Source organism: Nannobrachium achirus (genome assembly GCF_963921795.1).
Source record: "Nannobrachium achirus genome assembly, chromosome: 21".
NCBI lineage: Eukaryota > Metazoa > Chordata > Actinopteri > Myctophiformes > Myctophidae > Nannobrachium > Nannobrachium achirus.
The window spans coordinates 57,219,689-57,245,216 of NC_137828.1; the positions used below are offsets into that span (position 1 = coordinate 57,219,689).

General features: G+C 46.6%; 1 protein-coding gene across 1 annotated transcript in view; it reads right to left on the reverse strand.

The window, feature by feature from the left end:
* The window catches only part of LOC308306800 (MAGUK p55 subfamily member 7-like), a gene marked incomplete at its 5' end in the record, with an annotated part of 139,009 nt that extends 130,156 nt beyond the window's left edge, over positions 1-8,853 (reverse strand). Inside the window, 3 exons of the mRNA XM_080751842.1 lie at positions 6,837-6,955; positions 8,491-8,515; positions 8,761-8,853. Coding sequence (XP_080607968.1) covers positions 6,837-6,955; positions 8,491-8,515; positions 8,761-8,853 — 237 coding nt within the window. The remainder of the gene's footprint in view (positions 1-6,836; positions 6,956-8,490; positions 8,516-8,760) is intronic.
* Positions 8,854-25,528: the final 16,675 nt, after the last annotated feature.

Sequence of the window (25,528 nt, forward strand, 5' to 3'; positions counted from 1 at the left end):
TCTTCCCCAAGGATGACCGTTAGCTTCTCCAAAGCAGCCGGCAGGTGTTTGCTCTGCTCCCCGCGAGGGCTCCTGTTCCTTTAAAATAATAAATATGGACCTCAGAGATGGCCAGGGTGCGGGACGTGCAAACCGCAGGCGGCATAAGTCGATCTCTCAGGTGGTATAGATTTACAGGCCCTGCACCAGAGACCATTAGCAGGTCTTTATTGCAGTGTGCGGGGCACAGGGCTTAAAGGGCTCGGAGAGGGCTTGCGGCATGGGGCGAGAGATTTGGAACAATTTCCTTTTTCGAGAAACTCCCGTGGTAGTGGAGAGGCGATGTAACAGTATGGAGATGTTCTGAGGTGTAGGGAGAGAGCAGGATAAATACCCAAAGAATGAGTCTTTAAAGTCCCAAAGTATGTAGTTGCCGAACCATTGGCGCAGTACAAACATAACAGTCTGGGAGTCTCACCATTTGGAGGGCTATACCCAGGAACTCGGTCCAGGTATTCATGAATTACCAAATCCAGTACTCAGGGAACAGTGTCCAGTCTGTCTCAGAATGACTCCATTCATCACAAACAATGTCATGCCAAAGAATAAAAAGCCAGTGGAAAGATTCCTTTTGGGTACAAGCATCACGTTAGGCACCTTTACATGCCATTACAGCGCTGTAGCGTCGAGGAACAAACCTCCAAGCCCACATAAATAGAACTGGGAAACAAGGCGCCAAGCCTATTAGCATCTAACTAGAAGAGAATTAAAGGGAAAAACAAATTGACCACAAATTAAAAATGCTCCGCGCTTGCTTGAAAGCCTGCTGACAGAAAGTGGGTCTGAAAAGGGGCCCTATACCTGTGTCAGGTGGAAATTGAACGTTGTATTATATTTCCTGTGGCTTTTTGTGGAGCGGGACTTTGGCAGGGGAACAGTGAGCGCAGTGGAATTTACAGAAAACACACTTAAGTGGCTGACGTTAATTGAAAGGGGGATGGGGGGGGGGGGGGTGCGCACTGTCTGCGTCATTTCAGCCGTGATGGCTAAGTATGTATACAGCACCATTCACATTTCTCGTCACGGCCCGCCGCCGCCGCCCGATGAAAAGTCTCCAGAGAGGAGCGATCATGTGGGCCCACACAAAACACGATACTAGAAAATATTTGTCTCATCTCTCTGTGACATAATCAGATTAGAAGGGATGTGATTCGCTGACCCGACTTCCTAGACGACAGACACAGCAGAGGAGAGGTGTCTGGTTTAAGTCTTAACTAGGCCAAATTCTCTCTCTTTTTCCCTCTTGTACTACGTCTCCGACACCTCCTCTGCAGGTCCTCTTCTCTCTCTCTCTCCCGCTCTCCAAACTGTCCAGCCATTGATGCTCCATAATTACCCAGGTGAGGCCTGAGCATTTCCATATGAGTGACCTAGGCTGTTGAGCCTGTCAGATTAGTGTGACATGTGTGGGTTTTGACTGCGCTGCTTAGCCTCTTTCAAAGTATCCACTTCCAAGACCCGCGGAATGGAAGGTAGAATCTGCAGAGGTTCGGCGGTGGCGGGGGCGGGAGGAAAGGGACGATTAAGCTTTTATTAATGGCGTGCCACTGACGTTAGCCATGTTCAACCCGAATTCTCCCCCGACCAGCCGGGTCCTTCAGCAGGGTGAGACAGTTGTTCTGTACTACCGTGCGTCTCTGATGTCCTTCCGTCTCTACCCTCCCTCCCTCCCGCTCGCTGGCTGGCTCGCCGGTTGACAGGCTGGCTCGCGTCTCGGTACCAGGTAGAAAAGCGGAGGAAACATTTACAGTTCTGCCTGTCTCGAGTTGGCATGGGAACCTGCTCCACTTACGCCTCCATACTAACGATAAGAGACTCTAAAAGCGGCTCAATTTCCCTTGACCACAGCAAGAAGGAGAAAGGGAAAACAGGTAGAAGAAACAGCACAGTCTGTGGAAAAAATAGCAATGTTGCTCTTTGATGTGACTCTGATGGTTTAACAGGGACAGAGGAGTTTCCCACAGTTCAACTTTATTGGGGGTGTATATTATGCTACAGTAGCATCAGCGAACTGTGTTTATTCTCGAGGCTCTGTGGGTGATATATTTATAAATTCCCCATCCAGTATCTGACTGGCACATCATCAAGGTGGAACTTACATCGAGCAGTGATGGCAGTTCACTTCATAACACGTCCAACCATGTCTCTGTGTGCATATGGATACACAAACACACATAAAAAATGGACATGCTAGGCGTGTCCAAAATGTCAGCCCTCAGAAATCACTGAGCTCATTAATCGGTTGGCTTTCCCCTGTAAATGTAGAAAGCGGGATGGAGATGTGGGGGAAAATTACTTCCAAGCCTCTCGTTGGCCCCGCTTCCATCTATACAGCTGGTATCGCACAGTATTCCAATGCACGTCTTGACACATTTTCTGCCCAATCAAACTTGTACTTGGGCCCGTGCCTTTGTTTCCACAGAACCCATTAGCTAATCCCATCGCAAACCACTTGACATGCACTAAATCCTGAGCACCATTTCAACTCAAGAGTCCAAAAGTTGACCCTTATGGGTCATTTTCTACACTCTCAGAGTTAAATTAAACACTAAAATAACACCTGCTATTAAACAGTGAGGCGTTGATTGTTGACAAAACGTGTTAGGGGGCTCTCTTCAAACGAGCAGCGGTTGCCACAGAGGCTCCCGCTAGGATCAGCAGCGGCCGTGCCGCGGTGAGACACAAACACACTCGCTCAGGGAGTAAACGCCGTGCGGTATTTCACAAAGATGAACACAATCCATCTCTCGCCGCCCGCATGTGCATGCACGAACGGGCACGCTCGCGGGGATTTCACGGGACTGCGCCCGCTCGCCTCGTCGCCTCTAAACTTCTCTGCACGGCCGAAATAGCCGCCCGCCCCCCACTAAAAATGAATTACAAGAGGCGGTGACCGCATACCATCTGGAACCCCCTTTAGCCTATTTAAAATCATGTCTCTCTCCATTATAAATGGATAAACGGTGTTGAAACTACACAATCATTAACAATTCTCAGCATCAAGCTCATCCATCTTATCTCTTAATAGTTGTACAGTACTTACTACTCAGCATGCTAAATATTCAACAACGCCCACATTGTCTGTGCCCTTGAGTTACCCTCATGGATTAAGTGGTGGTTAGAACGCCAGGTGAGGCCTTCTAGATTCTTCACCCACATGCCTGGCTAAATACCCCAGAAATATAACGCTGGCTTCATTAACATCACCCTATCTGTTTTCTTTGGGCCGACACGAATGAGAGCCTGAGCATGGATGGACCCTACCCATCATTATCAGCGTAAAAGAGCTCTTATTCTTGGGCAATCCATAACAAGCCAAGCATCCAAATGAAACCCGTCTGGCTTCCCCCAAATCCCGACCTCCGCTTCTTTCCCTCCAGCCGTCTTGAGGTATGCCGTACAGTAAGCCAGACACTTCTACACACTTGTGCTGGTGTGTTACGACCTTGGACCCAGAGCAAACACGCCAAAACAGAAAAAAAAATAGTTCTTAAAGAGGGAGTGGGGGGTGGGATGAAAATTGCATTCCATTTTTCTCTCGGAATTGTCTCAGTGGCATAATGATAGAGCCTGGCTGAGGAAAGACCACCAACGAGGGGGGGAGAGTGTATGTACATCCTGCCAACGACGTATAAAAACAGTCGTTCGCGTTCTCGCAAAATGAAGACACAGACCAGATACAATAAAGCATTGCTTTATAACCAATGAGTCTGTCAGTTGACTTCAGGAAAAATACATTCCACGTTTGAAACACATTTTTACTGTCAACATGCCCCCTGGTATGGTTTTAAATCCGTTGACAAATCATCCTTGTTCTCCCCTTAAAACTCTCAAGTGGTTTTACAGGACCTTTTATCTTTTCTTTACTATTATTGCCCTCAAGTAGTATTTCAGTATCTATGGGTAGAATATGTATACTGTATTAAGTAGGATCCTCCAGAATGTGGCAAAACCCCCAAGTATTCACAGACAAAAACACCACATTTACAGTGACGGAATAATTTCCTCATTGACGGGACCCACGTGGTGTCGGGAACGGGGGGGGGGGGGGGGGGGCGCTTCTGTTGTATTACTCAACTCCCTGGAGGCCTGGATACTTCCTTATTGACCAATGCATGTAAATGCGTCCCGATTAGACGGACGGGAGAACCAATGAGATTGAATGTTGCCCTCAGAACGCATTCCAATGACTATAAGAACCTATCATCAGTTTAACGGTAGATTAACCAAACAATCTATAATCTTTACATTGAAGCTACAAACACCATAGGATGCCAGGTCAACAATAACCTGGCATCAGTCTACATAACATGCCATCTGAATTATATTTTTGCCTTTGCATAAGCCCGTCGAGGCTAGGGCAAGTGCTATGGTACGTGCTATGGGCTAAGGTGGAGTCTGAATAGGTGAGTCCATTACGGTGGAAGATAGGGAGTGAGTCTGCAGTTGTAATTGCAATGGGGAGTTCATTCCACAGTTTGGGGGCCAGGAGGGAGAAGAGTCTGGGACAAGTAGAGCGTTGGGGTGTTTCAGCGAAGGTTCTGTCAGCTTCCCTGTGTTAGCTGATCTGAGTGAGCGGGAGGGGTTGTACTGTAGGTTTGGATCAGGCTTGGAAGATATGGTGGTGCCAAACCTTTGTTTGCTTTGTAGGCCAACGTCAGTGTATTGTATTCTGTGCGGGCAGCAACTGGGAAATTGGAAAGTAGTGCAGTTCTGTCAGCTTCCCTGTGTTAGCTGATCTGAGTGAACGGAAGAGGTTGTAAAGTTGGATCAGGCTTTGAAGATGGGGTGCCATACCTTTGGTTGCTTTGTAGGCCAACATCAGTGTTTTGAACTCTGTGCGGGCAGCAACTGGGAAATTGGAAAGTAAGTGCAAATAAGGTGAGCCCTTTGACCTCCTTGTCCCAAAGGAAAAAAGCCTAGCACTGAGCAGGTCAGAGAGCTAAGCTGTGTCACAGCAAGATTTTGAGCAACCGTGACGCTCACAACGCGTCATGGATGTGAGTCATGCGGCGCGTTGTCGTGAGCTTGCAGACCGTCTATTTTCAGCATGCAACATGTCACACACCAAAGAAAGCAAGGTAGGTCATAAGATTTTAATTACTTAGGCCAAGGCTTCCCAAACCTTCCAGGCCACGACTCCTAAAATAATAATATTTGAACTAGGGACTGTAGGGTCAGGGTTAGGTCACTGACTGTAGGGTTCAGGGTTCGGTCATTTGCTGTAGTGTTCAGGGTCTAATTTCAAAATATTTCCAGGAATCCTATGAACGTGGGAACCCTGGAAGTCGACATTAAAATGTCCCCAGAAGTGTTTAATATGAAATAGACTTTTAATGCTTTGGAGATATGCAAGCCGGTGCAGGAAACAACAAGGACTTTCACAGGTAAGCTTCAAAGACCAAACTAAAAACATATTTTTTTGCGGCAAGTGGGTCTTTAAAGCAGCTGGCCATATGTTGCACAACAATACATTTCCCGTCAAACACATGATGAAACAGATATTGTGAAGGAATCTCATTGCACTGCAGACAGACAGACAGACAGACAGACAGACAGACACTGGTTCCTCTTTTGCAAGAGAGCAGGGAGACTGGGACACAGGAACACCAGTGAAGATGAGGTTAGGTACGGGGCAGAGGCACGGCCAGACACCATGTGGTTTCCCCATTATCACCATCTAAACTGTTGCAGCATAAAGAGATCAAGTGTGGCTGCTCATCTTCTCCATATAGCTACAGTGTATCTGGTTTAACAGGCAGGAATAAGGCCATGGTGGCGGAACACATGTAGGACTTGACATTCACTCCGGTGGACGGCGAGACAGGCGATATGGGTGGGAAGGACGGTTTTGGAATGACAATAAAGTTAGGAAGTGTAACGCATGGATGAGGGTGTTCCAAAGTGGAACTGAAGTAAGGAGAGAGGAGAAGCAAGATTGAGTGGGTCACTCACACTCACTACACTTTAGATGAAATTCATTTTAACCACATTATACCTTCGGCAAATCTTTTTTTTTTTTTATCTAAAAAATAGATCTACATGCTGACATGCACATAGTAGCCTACATACAATAACGTGTCATGGTGTCACTCGTGAACTTTTAGGAGGGCTCGCCACACAACACCACTGTATGACAAAATATAACATAGGATTTCTTTCTTTTTTTGTTCATTTTCTTTCTGTTGAATAGCTCTATATTGTGGTAGTAATCCTTTCTTATAGGGTGTTTGTTCAGTAACAAGGTTCTCCTCTCTCACCGGCTCTTTAGTAAAAAAAAAAAGAAGTTGCATTTTCAGATTGGTATAGCACTTGTATCCAATCAGGAGAGAGGACCATACAGGATAATTAAGTGAAATTGGAAGTGATTGCACAAAGAAGTAAGCAGACAAAATTGGATTGGATGAAATTGGTGACCCAGCTGAAAATGTCATTTCTGTTTACGAAAGAGACAAAGCCCCTGTTACTTAAACACTCCATAGTGATGATTACTATTACAATACAGATGTTTAACTTGTTTTAACACATAAATATCACACACTTACTTATCTTTAAGTAATTCACTCAGTAAAATAATTAACCCGTAATATAATTGACTTCACTTTTAACTGTAGGAAAGGTTTCCCCCCACAACACATGCCTTGATAAACAACCATCACACACGCACACACGCACACGCACGCACGCACGCACGCACGCACACGCGCGCGCACACACACACACACACACACACACACACACACACACACACACACACACACACACACACACCGTGACAGGGAGTGATTTCTTTTTACCTTGACCAGCGACTGGAGGCTCCTCTCTGCGAACATGTCACGGAGGAAGGCGCTGTCCTCAGGGCTGCTGACGTGAGGCTGGAGCTGGGAGGGCAGGGCTGCCAGCAGCTCATACAGGCCTGGAGAGAGAGAGAGAGGCGACAGGAAGAAGAGACCATCAGCAACACCACGGCGGGCGCTACGACCCGCCCATGTCCATACATGATGGTGGATGTCCATGCAAACATATAACATGACTCGGAGAAACAAGGTAAGACATGCGAGCACGAACACTGAACACTGCCACCTTTCAACCCCAACCCATCCCCCAGCCCTCGACACACACACACGCACACACACAGATTAATAAGCATACCTCGGAGTGACAAAGTGACAGGCTAAATTAAAAACAGTCCATGCTGTTGCTGTTGGCTGGACACTACAGGAAACCAGGAGGCAATAAGCCATTCCCCTCACAGCCTTCACTTCCGGCCATTGTCCCCATCTTTTCCTGTTGTTCCAGGAACGACGCTGTACCAAATCAAGCAAAAACTAAATCTCCAGGCCTCGCCAACCATCCTAGCTTCTGATCAATCCCAAAGGGACAGCTCGTACTGTACATTCTAGTACTTTGGTTTTAGCTGCACAGATACCAAATCAAGCACAAAAAAAAAAAAAAACTCAATCACAAGCTACGCCAACGATCCTAGCTTCTGATCAATCCCAACGGGACAGCTTCTCAGTTCTCAGCTTACTGTATGTTCTTGTTCTCTGGTTTTAGCTACACAGATGGCATGCATGCTTTCAGAAGGCCTCCAGACCGCATGCGTGTTTGCTAAACAGAGGTTTTGGGAAGAGGGGGGGACATGCCAGCCCCTTCCCAAGTTTTGAACCAAACTGACCGTAATGACACAGCTGCTCAGAAATGAATTTCATTGTAGTGAGCAGACTTGTCTATGTAACCAAATATAGCTCCTGAGCCAACAAGGATAGTGTCATATGTAGTTATCTGGGCTACATAGCCGCCCAGAGAGCGGTCAACTGCTGCAGTGTTGATAAGACGGTTTCTGGACGATGCTGAGCGAAAAACATGGTGTGCACATCAGCAGTCCTCGTGGCCCCGCCTGACTTCCCCTCAGAACTGCACGTGGTGAAATCCACAAGGCCCCGGAGGGATTTACTAACCCGGCTTAAAAAAGAACGAACATTTCAAATTCAATTTAAAGAGAAGCAGACTTGGGGAGCTGATGGTTTCAAGATTAAGGAGAGGAGGAGGAGGAGAAACGGGGCCGCTCGGGTGGGAGCACAAAGCGAGCAAGTGACGGCAGCACCTTCCAAATGAAACAGAGGCCCGGAGCATGACTGACAGAGAGTAGAAGCAGATTCTTGACGTTTGTTGCTTCACTCTGGGTTCCTCTGGCCATGAGCCACTCCACCGAGGGGGGGTTGATGAAGGGTCAAGCCCACACAGAGCGCAGTCTAGTCGGGTTACGTGCCTCGAGGGCCACCCCCTCCCGTCCTTCTTCTTAACGCATCAGAAAAGGGTCACGCAGGACTCAACCGCACCACACTTGAAAAACCCTTTGAACTTTTTTCGCTGATCATCCAAAGAAACTCCAAACACGTTCCCAGAGGAGCCGTCCAAAATGTCAAAACACTTGAGTCACTTGGATACCTCTCTGAGAGCGTCTCTCATCGGCCTGAGACGGAGAGCGAGCAAGAGCCGGGAGAAAGAGAGGGCCACAGAAGCTTTAGATGGAGCAACGTGGGGGAAATCATAGCTGAAAGTGATTGATTGAAAACAATTGTTGACATGCTTGGCGGGCTGAATGACTGACTGACTTGGCTGGCCTGACCGGCTGGCTAGCTTAGAGCACGAGTCTACTGGCAGTGTCAGGGCAGTCTGGCGGCGTGGCCATGGTTAAAGACTGACTGACTGACTGACTGAAATCATGTCCGGAGCTGCTTCTTGTTGCTGCTGGACGGACATGAGCACTGACAGACAGTCATCTGCCACTCGCAGCCCTCTGCTTCCCATTTAGATGTGATTTTATTTTTTCTTGGAACAGACTCCACAGGATGTACTGTGTGAGGATGATATCCTGTGCCGTGTTCCTCAGATTCTGTCTGGCCATAACGCCTTAACTGTGCTGTAAAGAGAGGGGGTTCATATACAGGGAAAGTAGGAAAGATGAGAGAAGAATCCACATGAACAAGAAAGGGTTTAAAACACTTCACTCATTTGAAGCCACTCCTACAGGGTTTTAACCAAGAGGCCAGGCATGCAAAGCTTGCTGCCTGGCCACTGCCAGGCTAAGTTTGTGGTATCTGATGAAGTGATGCCTGATTCTGTGGGCTTTGTCACCAGAACCACGACCACCTACAGGCCTGCCTGAGGGGCAGCTGGTTCCCCTTCAATCAGAACTCACAGCAGAACCACTTAATAGTAGGGAAAAAAGAAAGAGGTTTAAAGAGACAGAGTGAGACGAAGAAGGGGAGTACAGAAGAGAGATGTGGAAAAGGCATAAATATTCGCAAGAAATTGATAGGGAAGGAAATGAAGGAGAGAAAGAAAAAAAGAGAGAAGGATCATCACTTTATTCTCTTCTCCCCAGGTGTGAAGTCGCATGTCTCCTCTACTGTCATATTGGTGGATCTCAATTCTTTAATCCTCTCGCAACTAATTCCTCAATTCCAATCCCAGCCAGCACTTAGAAAACGTAAAAAGGTTGCACTGTTTATTAAAGATAGGTAACTGGAGGGGAAGCAAATCAATTGCTAGAGCCAGTCCGGCACAAGCAGCAGAGCTGCCACACTGCCCGGAACGGAAGGGTCAGTGTGTAATGCTGAACCCGACGACCTGGCTCAGAGAAACTCGACGCGAGGGCCTGGCCAGTTTCAAACAACAACATAGCTTTTCCAAAAGCCAAGAACTAAACAAGGATCCCGCTAAGCTGACATTAAATGTAAGAATGTACGAGAAGCAAGGACAAGGAGAGAGTTGAGAGAGGGAGTGACTGAGAGAGACAGACAGAAAGACAGACAGACAGACAGACAGACAGACAGACAGACAGACAGAGAGCTAAGCAAAAACCACAATCGTTGTGCAGGAGCCAACATGTGTACACAAGAGTGGAGAGACAGACAAAGGCAGCAGGAGAGAGAGAGATCCAGTCATCCATGTATAGAGCTGTAATATCACACACTGCAGCCAGAGAGAAAGAGAGAGAGAGAGACTAAGAAAAGAGGAAACACACTGCGCCAAACCTCCACCGCTACAGGGTGGACCCACTTGTTTCCTGCGGGCCGCGCCTGGCTTGGGTTCAGTTTGACTTGGCGCAGCCGCCCCAGACCCTCTCGTGTGGAGTGTACAGTGGACCTGGCAGCATGTTCTAGTGGACCACTAAGGTTCTGTTGTGGCTACGGCCCTGGGTCAGCCCAATCAAGAGAGTCCGAAAGTCCGGTGTGATGTTGCGCAGGACGGTTGAACGGTCATTTAAGACACGGAGGCCAGGCCAGAGCCTCCAGGGGTTTACGGTAAAGGGGAAGCAACCGCTCGAACTCCCAGACCCGCACAGGGTCCATTTTTACTCTCTCAGAGTTAAATAATGCTCTGGATTTCACTGTGCACTTCCCCTCTCACACCCACACAGCGGTTAAAGAACATTTATTCCCTTTCTTTTTCGTCAGATGTGACTTTTTTATGTGAAAACAGAGAAAAGTTCAAACAGTGAAATGCATTAAACATGATACTCAATCACATCGTCGGTCTCAGGGGTCAACGACCGTGAGGCTTAATTACAGGGGCTAATCTAACGCCGCTGAGTGCACATGGATGTAAAATGTGACCCGAACATTACATGGTGACCTCTCTGGCATAGTTTCTTGATGTGCCATGCCAGGGGAAGACAACAGGCAGACCGGCTGGAAGACGGATTTATTGGTTAGTCCATATTTTGGGGAGTTTATTCTTTCCTTATTTTCCTCCCCTCGTACAACAATGACTCCAAGAGATGTTTTTTTTTTTTTGCTCCATCCTTGAACCTGAAGCACACAGAAAGACAAAGTGTGTGTCTGGTGAAAATGAACTTGTTCCTCCTGAAACGAATAGAGGAAATGAACGTGGTGCTCTGCTCGGTTTCCCTCCCCAGCGCTCTCCCTCGCTCCCAGGTGCCGGATGAGTTATTAACCCTCCCTCGTATATCTATCAGGGATTTATTGAGAGCAAAATGTGTGTGCGGCATTTGCCGGCATTGTGGGTTGATGGGGGGGGGGGATTTGTGACAACATTTGGGAGCTTTCGTAGCGGGGTCAATATTTCAAACATGCAAACTCGGCGAACATGCTTCAAACCTGTCCCAAGAAAAATAATGTCGACGGACAGAGGGGGAGGCGGCAGGAGAAGCAGCTGCAGACCGTGTAGCCCTAATCCACTCACGCCTTGATTTACTTCTTCACTCCTCAGCCGCAGGTCTCCCCCCAGGCACGGTGAAATATATAGTAAGTGAAAGAGAGCCGGGGAGGAAGGCTGGGGCGGCAATATTAGAGCTGCAATCAATTAAGCTGCAACAGAAAACCATAGGAAGAGGTATTAGTAGAGTGACGACCACGCTAATGACAACTACGTGAAGCAGCGTGGTGAATATAATAGAGATTGATGGCCCACTGCAGTGGTCAGTTAGAGCAATTGGGCTGATGATGATTCCTGCACTTATGCAAACACTCCTGGTCTGAAGGGAGAAACTCTAGACAGAGGGTGGGCGGATGAGAGAGCGTGACAGAACCTGGGGACCAGAGCAGGAGAAGTGTTTAAGGCCCCGTGTTTACAGCCAGGACTGGGCAGAACAGGACAGGACAGGACAGGGCAGGATGTGTCGTCAGCCCAAAGGCTTTGTCTAGCCATCTCAAACCCCAACTCTGCTCTGTCTGACTTACCCCTCGTAACCCTGCTCCTCTGCATCTCGTCTCCCGCAGACACTTTTAATGCCTCGCCTTATTGGGTTCACTGCATGCATGTCGACAAAATGAATTCTCTGGTACTTCCTTCCCTTCTGCCGAGCGTGAAGTGGCAGGGGGCCACTGCTTGACTGGATTGAGTGACCGTTTGACTGGTGCGGCCTCACGTACCAGACATGGAACTCTATTAGAACTACATGATGTATTCGCCGAGCAGACACTGTGAGCCTTTAGCATAACTTACAATGCGCCCAGCAGTGGGGATATAGTGGTGGCTTGCTGGCTGGCTGGAGCTAAGGAGAGAGAGGTAACATAGAACCACTTGGCCCAGGGACCTACCAGCGGGGGTCTATGCTTGATTCAAAGCCACAAGCCTCCCATTACCAGCTCCAAAGGACTAACCACTTCTCCACATTAAAAAGGTCAGGGGTCTGAGCATTCCATTATCAAGCTCAATGATATTTCAATGTTGTGGTCTCGAATAACTCCTGTCATTGGGGAGAATAGAAAAATAAGTGGCTTTTGCAAGATGTTCGTTAGGGCTGCACTCGGCATGGAAAAATGACTTCACTCACTGCTACCACGAGCCAGTCCAGGTGCAATCAACCATCACTCCAATCATATTATTGACTGTTTCACTACCACAGGGCTGAACCCTGAACGCATGTCTTTTCAAGGACTACAAACAATCACTGGCCGTCAAGGGATCATGCTTCGTTCCGGGGAGCAAAGACATTCCAACTTGCAGGACCTCATTAAAGCGGATCTCTGGAGCCAGGTTAGGCCAAACCTTTCAAAAAGGATTTATTTTTGCACATGCTGTTTAATATCACATTAACTGTCTCATCCCTTCTGCTGTTCTGTCCTCGTTTGTCACACACCTTAACATTTCAAAAGGCTGTCAGCTCATTGGAAATCAGAACTAAGGACAAAAACACATGTATAATCAGCATATCTGAACATATACAGTATAGCCTGTGGGCTCTGGCCACCAGCTGAAGAGCCGGTGGTGAATGGCAGCCAAAACACCTTTAACTTTCACACTGCGGATTGCTCAGATCTTAATAGATGTGTCTGCAACATGGGCCAAACTGAAGCAACACAAACTAAGAGTCCCTCGAGTAGTCTGAGAGGTTTTATTGTTTCATAAATTGCCTGCCTCAACTTTCCTCCCAAAAGACAGCGAGCTAGTAAGATATGAGGCAAACAGACACAGAGGGAGAAACCTGGGAATATCTCTAGGCAAAAGAGTAAGGGTGAATGACTGAGAAAGTAAGAAAGGACCAAGACAGATATACGGGGTGTGGAGGACGAGGAGTGCTTTGCCCAGTGCAGCACGCTGCATCCAGGCTATAGCAGTGCCGGACCCCGGGACGTTATATAGGCCCCGGAGGCTGAGGGAATGATGGGTTTGGCGCTGGCCTCCTTCTACAACCTCTCTTTCCCCCAGACAGAGATGAAAGGACACTGTTTTGGACCGTTCCAGGACAGCTAAGCTTAGCCATTGCCGTATAACATGGTAGACAAAACACAGAAGCCACAACAAGTCGGCCAGATCCAAATGACCTGCCACCTCCGCTTATTGTGGCAATGGAACAGCAGCAGCGCAGACTCTGGAACGGACAGAAGCAGGCCGGGCCTGCTGCTGCTGCTGGGCTTGCATGTTCTGTCCAACGTTGTGGCCAACCCCTCCTCCTAGGCCTGGAAACACGTCCAAGAGAAATCGACATTCAGGGATATGTGCCAGAACCACCTAAATAAGATTATTTTAATTCGTTTTCATCAGAAAACTCCCAAACAACGCTCTGAAACAAGTTTTTTTTTGGTGTCTTTCTCGACCTTACACTCTCCGTTTCTCTCACTCCGTCTCAAAAAGTGTAGTCCTATTATTCAATAACCCAAGCAGAGCACAGGGTCTGAAAAACTGTTTTCAGCCTCTTTCTAAAGCAAGTGAGCATGTCCTATACGCACCAATGACCTATTTAGCTCTGTGTGTTCTTTGGAAGGGGACAGTTAGGGATATCGCTCAACCTCAACAACAACAAAAATCACACAAAAATCTTCCCCTTAGTCACTTGGCTTTTCTTACATTTATATCTCCCTTACTCTTGCCTTTATTTTATTTTTATTTTTTTTCTCCAACTCTCTCTAAAGTGATGTGGAAATTTTGGGTTCTGATGTAACTGGAAACAGGGATGTCTTCCAGTGGTAACAAATCCTTATGTTTCAGTACTGTATCCCCACGACGAGGACGCTGGCCGGGGGGACAACGACAAACGGCTGCAAACGAACAAACTGCTCCCGGAGCGAACGCCACCCCCGCCGCCACAAGCACCACCTCCCTCCCTCTCCTCCCCTCATTCCTGACACTCGCTCCACCACCGGCTCGGGACCAGCAGCGCGGTCCAGATGCTCGGCATTCTTGAGATCGGGATGGGGGAAAAAAAAAACATTCGCCTTTGGAGAAATGCGATACAGTCCCTCGTTCTTGTCATATCACTCATAGCATTGTTAGGAAGCGCTCTGCCTCGTGTCTGTGAAAGCCATAATGGCAACGCGGGGTCACTGAGTGATAAACAATATGGACGGGCTGTGTCTCGTTACCCCAGCATCATTATACAGCCATCACCTTGTTCCGCGGGAGCTCCAAAGGCTTGGACAGGATGCACTGCTCTCTCTCTATCTCTAACACACACACACACATGCACACACGCATTCATTAGAGAATCTGGTAGAAGCGTTGTCCTGCTCTCAGAAGGTTTTCCATGTGTACTTTTTCATGCGAGCGTCGCCCACCTCTCCATCTGCACATGGCTAAACTGCCCCTTATCTTTTTAATGCTGTGTGGGGGCCGGTAAACCTTGATAGAACAGGCAGGTACCGCTCGGAATAACACAGTAAACTTTAATAGGGTTAATAAAAAGGGGCATTGGGGTTTTTAGAAGTGGACTGCTGGTTGGGTGTGGGTTTGTGTGTTGGCCGCTAATGGACCGGGTCTCGGGCGCATGGTAAAAGGGGGGCACCATGCGGTGCCGCTAATGCCACATGGGGGTGGTTGGCATGTCAGCAGGTCGTTGACGGGAACGGCTGGATTGAGGAGGGCAGTCAGTCAGCGGGGCCGTTCTGAAGCACGCAACCACGCCACCAGGACATTTATCACACCGCTGGGCGTCTCATTCCTTGAATTAACAGTCAAGCAGATGCAGCATGAGTGATACAGCCATGTTGGTATTTACTAGACCATGTGAAATGTTCGGTAAGCCATATCCAAATATGTTCTTGAGGATCTTGGAAATGGAAAACATGAGAGCGCTCGTTTTAATCAGGTTTATGAAATGTTTAAAAAAAGGGAACAAACATTTTTACATTTAATTTGGATGAAAAGCTCTGAGAATAAAATGTCTGAATGAAACAACCTGATGTTTTGTATTTTAAAGGAGCTATAGTCAACTTTTTCATTGTATGGCCGACACTTTGTTTACATCCTAGTCTAAAGACTAGAATGTAAACAAAGTGTCGGTCTGACAATGGCCAAAATGATTATTTTATCATTATTTTACGCTTTTTGTGGTCATTTTTAAATAGAAACACATATATGAAGCTTATTTTTTTATAAAATATTTTCGAAACATTATTTTTATTTTAGCATCCGTTTTTCAAGAAATAGTTGACTATAGCTCCTTTAAGTTACGGTTTGTATTTGAGTTATTTGTTGCTTATGCATGTGCAAAGTATCTAGGATTCTGCCTCATTTCACCATTAAGGACTTATTAAGGGTATGCACCTTTTATAATGTACAATATCGCTGTTTCTATGTAGACCTAACCATGAACCAATTTAAAGCAGAGGTGCGAGCACGACTCCAACTCGTTTCAACAATACTAAACCTCTTACCGGGTGCACGGTTGGGAATCTTTACAAGAACATTCTCAAAGACACCAGCACTCACTGAACAGTCCTTTAAGGCACTTTTTCTTTTATATTTTAAGTCTTCATGGTATGTTGCAGAGCAGCCAGCAACAACGCGTTTCGGCGTTAAGCCAACGCTGAACTAACCATGAACAAAGAAATTCACACAACTTATCAATGCTCTCCTACTAGCTAAGTTATGAACACAGAAAAACACTGTTCGACAGTTGGTCTTGCTGTGTTAGCAATTAATAGCAGTCATCTGCAAGGTGAGGCTATGGTTGCCAGGAATGCCATCAAAACTTAACTATTTTGCTTATTTATACCATTCTTTGACCACACACAAAAGCTTCTTGTACAGGATAAACGTTTACATGGGCCAGCTCATGAACGGAGTACTCGATGTGGTGTGCAGGTAAATATGCAGATTGGTTATGCCTTTAAGCCTTAGAAATTGAGCTATTGACCTTGGATCAAACATTCACCTGCTGCTATAAGGCTCTACATTCGGTGGAAGATTCAATGTTGTGTTGTTGAACTTTGTTAGAACCCTGGTTTGTTTAACTAGCTGGGCATGACATTCCAAGTCCAAATATTGTCCTGTACTTCATCTGAAAATTTGGCATCACGTCAGACTTGAGTTCAAGTCCACAACTCTGATCGCTACTTCCAGTTGCTCGCTCACAGTGCACTGAAGGGGAGCGTATCTATCTACGGTCCCCGGGTTCTAACCTGCCAGTGCTTATAACCCTAAGCCTAACCCTAACCCTAGAAACTTTTGAGGGGATAAGCGGGCAACTTAGAACCTGGGGAACATAGTACCCCGGGGAACATAGTACCCCGGGGAACATAGGGATGACCCCCGCAGAATATCTGAACTTACATCATGGCCAGGTACTGTAGCTATACAACCCAAGATTCCAACAAAGTTCAACATCAGTTAAAGCTCTTAATTGGTGACATGAAGTCCATGAACCCTTTCCCCTTGTCCCAGAGAACACCCCCAATCCATGAACCCTTGTCCCAGAGAACACCCCCAATCCATGAACCCTTTCCCCTTGTCCCAGAGAACACCCCCAATCCCTTGCAGTCTCATAACTAGAAAAGCAGGGATGAAATGGGCCTATCAGGAACGAACGAACACACCCCCACACTCCCAGCAGGATCACACACCCACACTGACTCTGGAGAATGACTGAGGGGCTGACTGCCGACCCTATAACTGACAGGTTGATTGACAATCTCTGTCTGTCTGTCTGTCTGTCTGTCTGTCTGTCTGTCTGTCTGTCTGTTGACAAGGAAAATATAGGGAGACTGCGGCATCTTCAATGGCTGATAAGAATACTACATGCCCTCTCAGCTTTAGAGACAGTTGTTTTGGGAATCACACACATTTCTTCAGACAGGGAAGGTTGGGAGACAGAGAGAGGGCGGACACATGCACCCACACACATACACACACAAGATGTGTAACAGACACTCAGTGAGTCTCAGTAGTGCTCTCCGAGCTTAATCTGTCATATCGCAGCGGGGAGATGAGCTGCATGTACAGTATAGCAGACAAGACTGGTGGGCCTGGTTTGCCGGGCTGAGAACGAAGCCCCGAGCGCAACAGAGCTGAGCTGAGCTGAGCCAAGCCGTGCCGAGCCGAGCCGAGCGGAGGCGTGACAGCTCTCTGGGCCTGCAATAAAACTCCATCCGGGCTAAACAGGAGTAATGACCAGACGGCAGACGTCTGGAGCGGAGGAGAGACCTGGCCACGCTTTCCCCAAAGCACGTGTGTGTGCGCGTGTGTGTATGTGTGTGTTAGGGGGGGGGTGTTAAAGTCAACTTGACCGGGACTTTGAAACATCCCCTTGGACTTCCATGTGGCGTGACACCGACTTGATCAGGCTCAGTGTTTACGCAATTAAAAGCTAATTTCCTGCGACTCTGCCGACTTGTTTCCGAAACGAGTATACATTTGTGCACGTGTCTCTCTGTGTGTGTGTGTGTGTGTGTGTGTGTGTGTGTGTGTGTGTGTGTGTGTGTGTGTGTGTGTGTGCGCGCGTGCGTGCGCGTGTGTGTGGGTGTAGTGTGCAAAACAAATTGTGTGCATGAACCATGTGTGTCCCACCGAAGCGCAATCAGCAAAATGGCAGCAATAGAATTCTATCCTTAACAAGTCCACAAGAATATTGGTGTGTGTGTGTGTGTGTGCAGGGGCGTCACAAGGGGGGGGGACTGAGTTACTAGGGCCCAATGTGGAGGGGCCCTAGTAACTTTAGCTATTGAAAAATAGCAGATCTACAAGCTCGCAGCGCGGCACTTGGTGCCGCGCTCCGAGCTTGTAGATCTGCTATTTTTGAAAAGGCGTGAAAATGTGTGCAAATCTTTGAATATGTGTATTTTTTAAGCAAACATTTGTAACTCATATTTTGCTTCTGGGGGGTCCCTGGAACTAAATATTTTGAGATGGGGGTTCGTGGCCAAATACATATCATCTTGGGGGTCCTTGACATGAAAACGTTTGAGCTCCACTGACATGGAAACATACATTTTCATGTTTTTTCAAAAATAGCAGATCTACAAGCTCGCAGCGTGGCACTCGGTGCCACGCTGTGAGCTTGTATATCTGCTATTTTTCAATAGTTAACATTCATGGGGGGCCCGCAGTGAATCCTTGTACCCAGGGCCCAGAATTTGGTGTGACGCCCCTGTGTGTGTGTGTGTGTGTGTGTGTGTGTGTGTGTGTGCGTGTGTGCGTGTGTGTGTGTGTGTGCGTGTGTGTGTGTGTGTGTGTGTGTGTGTGTGTGTGTGTGTGTGTGTGTGTGTGTGTGTGCGTGTGTGTGTGTGGGTGTGTTTGAAACCAAGCGTTTCAAACAGCGGCAGTGTGGTCGGCATCATCAACCAACCTTCCAACTGCCATTAATCTGCTTCCAGACTATTGGTGAAAAAACACTGACAGTGCCATCACGCTCAGAGGAGCACAGCTGTAACCCAATCACCAGAACTCGCTGCACTCGCCGTTCCTTCCCCCCGCGGACCGCGGTCAATTTTTTTTAAGGCCAGTTTTCCAACATTTTAGTGTTTTTCAAGTTTATTTTTTCACTATTCGGTTTCATTTATTAGATCTTAATTTGCGGCGCGACGGCATTTTAAGTGCGCAGAGAGTGAACTCGCGCAGAAAGGAGAGAGATGTTATGATCTTACACAGCACACCGTGTACCCTCCATCCGTCTACACCACTGTTTATTCTCCAAACACCCCAATAATGAGCATTTTAATAAGAACTACGAGACATGTGTGTGCGGAGTGCGTGCACACACACATAGACATCAAAGGGGGCTTGAGCCCCTGCCCTTTTATCCATCTGTAAAAAGGGCCCTCTCCAGACCATGAATGCAGTTTTTACTATGCTGCCCTACAAAGGCAGAGTCCAGTAACAACATTTTTGGACACACCAACTTATTTGTGTATCCCAAAGGTCAAATTAGTCATCATCTTATTGGGGGATGAACAATTACCTCAAGAACAGATATACAATCAGTGTAATATCACTTATATGCCTATATCTCATTTGGCTGATCAGCTGTAACACTTTTAAACGCGTCGCGCTGTCGCTGTGACGCGTTGTGGGCTTGGAGCTCTACTATTTTCGATATGTTCACCAAAAGGCCCTTTTAGAAATTTCAGCCCCTGCCTCTCTAACATTCTCTGCATGTCCCTGGTGCACGCACACACACAACAACACACACACACACACACACACACACACACACACACACACACACACACACACACACACACACACACACACACACACACACACACACACACACACACACACACTGAAGATGAAGTGCAGTGCTGAGACTTTTAATAGTGGGGAAAATATTAGCATTAATAAGTCTCCCTTCTCGCAGCAGAACCATGTTATTTAATCAAAAGCGAAATGTATGCGTGCATGTGTGCGTGCATGCATACAGTATGTGCCATGTATGTGTGTGTGGGCAACGACTGGGCATGCACGGTTTTATGGTGAGTGCCTCTGCACAATTTGAGATCCAGTCAGTGGTGTAAAGTACATTTACTCAAGTACTGTACTTAAGTACACTTTTATGTTAGTTTTTACTTTACTGGAGTATTTCAAATTTTCAATACTTTTACTTTTTTGATTTTGATTATTATTACAAAACATGAATTAACTACTTCAGCCCTATACTTCAGCTATTTGAAAATAGCCGATCTAGAAGCTCACAACGGGTCGCTATGAGATGAGTTGTGGGTTTGTAGATCAATTAGCTATTTTCAATACATTTAGGATTGTTATAGATTTTATACATTTGAAAACCTATGCATAATGATGAGAACCTTTACTTTTACTCCTTTACCTATCTTTTGATGCCAATACTTTTGTACTCTTACTCAGTTGTTGGAAAAAGTACTAATATTTTCTAAAAAAGTAAAAGTATCAATACTGCAATATAGAAGTATTCTGTTACAAGTAAAAGTCAGGAATTCAAAATGTACTTGAGTAAAAGTATGAAAGTATTGGCATCAATAAATACTTAAAGTAAAAGTACAACAATTTTGAAAATAGCAGATCTACAAGCTCACAACACGTCGCAAGCTTGTAGATCGGCTATTTTCAAATAGCCAACGTATAAAATAGGGCTAAAGTCGTTAATGTATGTTTTGTGAAATTATTGCGACCGTAGGTCGCATTTACTACCAAAACCTCCACCGGCTGTCTGTGAGTGAGTGAGTGAGTGAGTCAGTCAGTCACACGTCACACGTCACACTTTTGCCCTGCTCATATCTCCACAACCGTTGCCCCCATCCATGCCAAATTTTGCACACACACTCCTTGACTGCCAAACTACAACCTCCAAGGACCCCCGGAGCCCCAGGGACCCCCAGGTCCCTGGGGGACCCCCAGATGTAAAAAATTACCAAATGTGCTCACACGTCACACGTCACACTTTTTCCCTGCTTATATCTCCGCACCCGTTGACCCGATCCATGCCAGATTTTACACACACACTCCTTGCCTGCCAAACTACAACCTCCAAGGACCCCCGGGGCCCCAGGGATCCCCAGGTCCCTGGGGGACCCCCAGATGTAAAAAATGACCAAATGTGCAAAAATGACCAAATGACCACCCCAACGGGGCTCAGGGACGTGCACAGGTAGACACTAGGGGGTGCCAGAGCACCTGCCCTTTTGCCTTCCTGGATCAAAGTGCCCTTTTTTAGTCAGGTTCACTGTGTACTTTTGTTCAAAAGTTTTGGAGATTAGTAAAACTATACATTTTTGGAATCTTCAGAGCATGGGGAATCCAAAAATCCAAATGCAAAATGGCCGACATAAAATACATAATTTGTGCTATCTTGGCTTCTAGACAACCTAGAAACGTAATTAAACATGCCAATCCTATGTGTTCTGGGTCAAGGACTCAAATGAGTAAATGATGGGTGTAAAATGTTAAGACCCCCGCCCCTGGGGGTTATCTATTTTGGGACCTCCCAGAACAGTACACCAGCCAGTTAATGTCCGATTTTCATAATATTAGAGTTGTTTTGTAGGTTTTAAAACAACCTGAGTTCATTTACTACAATTTGAAAGCAGACAGAATAACCTGTTTTACTTTTGGATGGGTCTTTACTCATCTGGGACCCCCCCATGTTTTTGTACAGTGTTTGTTTTGTTGTTTTGTGCAGTGTGCATGGACCATGGTGACATTGGTCAATTCTGGATTAAAAGGTTCTAATATATTTATGCCCCAAAATGCTCTGGAATCTTGCCACATGTGTAGGCTATCTGTAATCAAAACAGCATGTATCTATTCTGCATCTAGCTTGAGGCAAGACCCAAATTAACTAAAGTCTTTGCTTCTGGGGGTCCCTGGAACAAAATATTTTGAGATGTGGGTCCGCAGCCAAATACACATTTAATTGATGCATGCATATCAATAGATATAGCCTGGATATGTCACAGCAGGGCATGTATGCATATCAATAGACCATTGTCTGTACCTGTTAACTCCTGTAATGTATGTGTAAGCGCTGTCCACGTGACATCATTCAAATCACGTCCCCCAAACATTGAATCACCAATGCAACACTTCCCATCCCTAACTACTGGCAGTCGACGGTTCCACGCGCTGCACAAGGTGCCCTTTTTTTCCACTTGAGCACCCCCCCCTCAAAATGTCTGTGCACGCCCCTGACGGGGCTGCTCACGGGGAATTCCCGGGGACCACCCACTCCTGGTGCTCCAGAACGGATGCAAAAGTGGTGGCGCCCCCAGTGGAGGACCCCCTGCCACTGCAGCGCACATAAAATGCCGTAACTCGGCCTAGGAGCGTCCGGGAGAGCCGGGGCCGGTACCTATTCGTCCGGCAAGGCAACGCGGAGACCCCACCCCTCATTTCTCACATGGCCCTATTCTAGCGCCACCTTCAGGCCGATTTTTAAAACACATTTTTGGACACTGCTCCTACAGTTTTTGCCCTAAAATCACAAATATCACTACACAGCATGTCTACACTCATGTCATCAACATGGATCAGGAAGATTTTGGAAAAACAAATTTTTGCCCTATTTGTGGAGATAAGCCACCTACGGTCGCTTATCTCCCGATTAGGGAGTCTTACTGGTAATGTATATCTAGTAACTAAAGTTTTCAAATAATTGTAGTGGAGTAAAAGTACAATATTTGGATACGAGATGTAGTGGACTAGAAGTAAAAGTATTGGAAATTGGAAATACTCAGAATTGTACTTACAATAAGTACAGTACTTAAGTAAATGTACTTAGTTACTTTACACCACTGTGTATGAGTTGTTTGTGTGTGTATATGTATGTGTGTGTGTGTGTGTGTGTGTGTGTGTGTGTGTGTGTGTGTGTGTGTGTGTGTGTGTGTGTGTGTGTGTGTGTGTGTGTGTGATGGATGGTGTTTTCTGGGCCAGTGCGGGAGGGAAGGCTGCCATGTCATTTGCTCCTGCTGAGCTCTCAGAAGCCCCTGCTGGCCGGCGATCAGGTCCTCTGATAGGGAGGTATAAATGTGTCAGTCACCTTAGGCCCGCCTCGCCCCTTGCCAAAAAGCCGCTCGGCTTAAGCAGCATAACACAGCTTCCTAACTGTCAAACACAAATACTAACGACCAAGCTATTTGTCCCGTGTGTTTATTTTCACCTCAAACTTACACGAAGGGTTTCATTCAAACACGCTCCCCCCCCTCAATTTTGGAATCAAATGTTTTCCAATGTTCATTGCTCAATACTTCAACAAAGAACATGAGGAACATTTTTCAGTAACATTTGGTTAAAATTAGCAAGCCTTTTGGTACTACTCATCATCTGACACATTTCAACAATTGACTAAACACATAACAAATCCTGAATGTACACCACAGTATAGCATTGCATATACAAATCAAGTAAATACATTCATTAGTGCTAGCAGTTTTAGCACACTACAGTAGAAGCCAGCAGCCATCATTCATCCCCCGATACAACAGAAACCAGCGGCCATCATCCAACCTGCACTACAATAGACACCAGCAGCCTTCATCTAGAGTAGACAATATCATCTTTTATCGTGATAAAAAACGCTCACAATAATGGTATCGCAGAGATTTAATTTATCGTGAAATTGTCCTCCGTCTTAAGGCTGTTTCAGACAGGGGACTATTAAAGCGGGCGTTCTAGCTTGGATCAGCGGGGATCGCGCCGTGGTGTGCCGTTCCACGAGTAAACGCTGGCCGATAATACAAAGTTGACCACAATCCAGCTCTTGCCGCCCGCGAGTGCGTGCATGAAACGATCACCCACCTCTCATTGAAAATGAAATACTAGGACGCGTCAACCGCCTCCCGTCTGAAAAGGGCTTTACAATGGTCAAACAGACCTGTAAAGAACATACTTGACAAAGTCTATTTTTCACTCTCTATCAAATGTCTTTGCCAAAAAGCTTGTAGATCTGCTATTTTTTAGCAAACATTCTGCCCCGGAATATAGGGATGCTGGGGTTCAAGTGGTTAAACTAAAGTGTCATTTTAAGAGTTTTAAGCACATTTTTGATTATCGCGATATTATCGTAAAGCGCTATTATTTTGGTCACAATAATCTTGACGAGTAATTTTCACACGGTCCCATTCCCAGCTCTCCCACTACCTCTAGACAGCTTCGACGGACAGTCCCAGAGTCCAGCGGTGATCTTGGGCTCATCTCTACGTATGTCTGTGATGTTTCACCTGCAACTACACACTACAAACTGCATGATGGGACCATCAAGGCAGGAAGGACAGGAGATGAGGCCTTTAAGGAGCGTTTTTATGTGTTTTATTTGGAAACGCTGGGCCCCGCCAGTAATTGCCTGAAATGACTTATAATCATAATTGACCGGTCTGGCTTTCTACTTCAAGTCCGTACGAATTTCCACGACAGAGGGCTACGTAAACTCCCGTTAAAACGTCTGGACGAGTAGACGCACACACTCTTTATCCATCATAGTTGAACTTTATGTCTGTCTGCCTTTGTCCTTTGTACCGTCCCCTCCCCCCGCCACCTGGGGTTAGGAACAGATCCTCTTGCGTGTGTGTGTGTGTGTGTGTGTGTGTGTGTGTGTGTGTGTGTGTGTGTGTGTGCGTGCACGTGCATGTGTGTGATGACATAGCCGGCCATAAAGCTACACTGCGAGGAGGACAGTGATGGGAAAGGTCGTGACCTCTGGCGGCTGCCTATAGGTGTAGACAGCCCTGACATGTTCCTCACTCTGACATCACGCATACATTAGGTCCAGTAACACAGTGGTTCTCAACCTTTTCAGGCCGCGACCCCCAAAATAATCATATTTGAACTGGGGACCCCCCCCCCACCCTGACGAGCACTAAGAGTTGAGGCATTACATTTTGTAGAACACGGTTCTATTGTGAAAATAGCAGATCTACATGCTCACAACGCCCGTTGGGAGCAGAAAGTCAGTGCATAAAAGTCACAGTGAGTCGGACTGGTATAAACCTTATCCAAAATAAGAAATGACCACACAAAACATAATCCTGATTGTTAAAGCTATACTGTGTAAGTTGCTCAACTAGTGGTCAGTAGCGGTATAGCAAACCGCGGTCGCGGTTTGCTATACCGCCGTTTTTCGCCGCGGACCGGACCTTCAGACCCCCGCGTCCGCCTCGCCCGCCTCACCACGCATCTCGTGTCCCTCTGCGGACCGGCGTTGGGGAGTTACAGGCTAGACTTCTAGCTGTTGAAGCAAGCTATTTCCTGAAGAGACGCAAGATGCACTGTGATTGGCCGGTAGTGTATCACGTGTGTATGATCCGCAATGTGATTGGCCAACGTATACACAATGTATACGGATGATGCAGATGACGTCATTTTGCCGCGAAATCCCGCCCCTGTCACGGCTAAGTAGAAAACATATAAAGAAAAGGCTTTTGGGGCTGAAATTAAGTGGGGGTTCTAAAACTTTAGCGATTTAATAGTTAGGACAATTTTAAGATATGTTTTATAAAAAAAGTTACATAGTATAACTTTAATGTAACTGTAATCCGTTTCTACGTACAGAGTTAAATCAATATTCAGGATGTGTCGGTTTATGCGAAACCGGCACCCGTTATCATTGGAAAGTTTCCCCATCACAGTGGAGTGTTTGCTTGCTCCAGGCTGTGCTGATGTTAAACTGGTACCTTAAGGGATATTTCACTTTCAAAAAAACTTTTGGTCATTTTATTGTCTAATCAGGCTTTTATGAACACACGGAACAGTGTGTTGTTTTCAAAGCAGACAACCAAAGAAGGGGGACCGGTGTACATACCTGGCTCATGGCCAGCTCCAGTGGCCAGGGCGG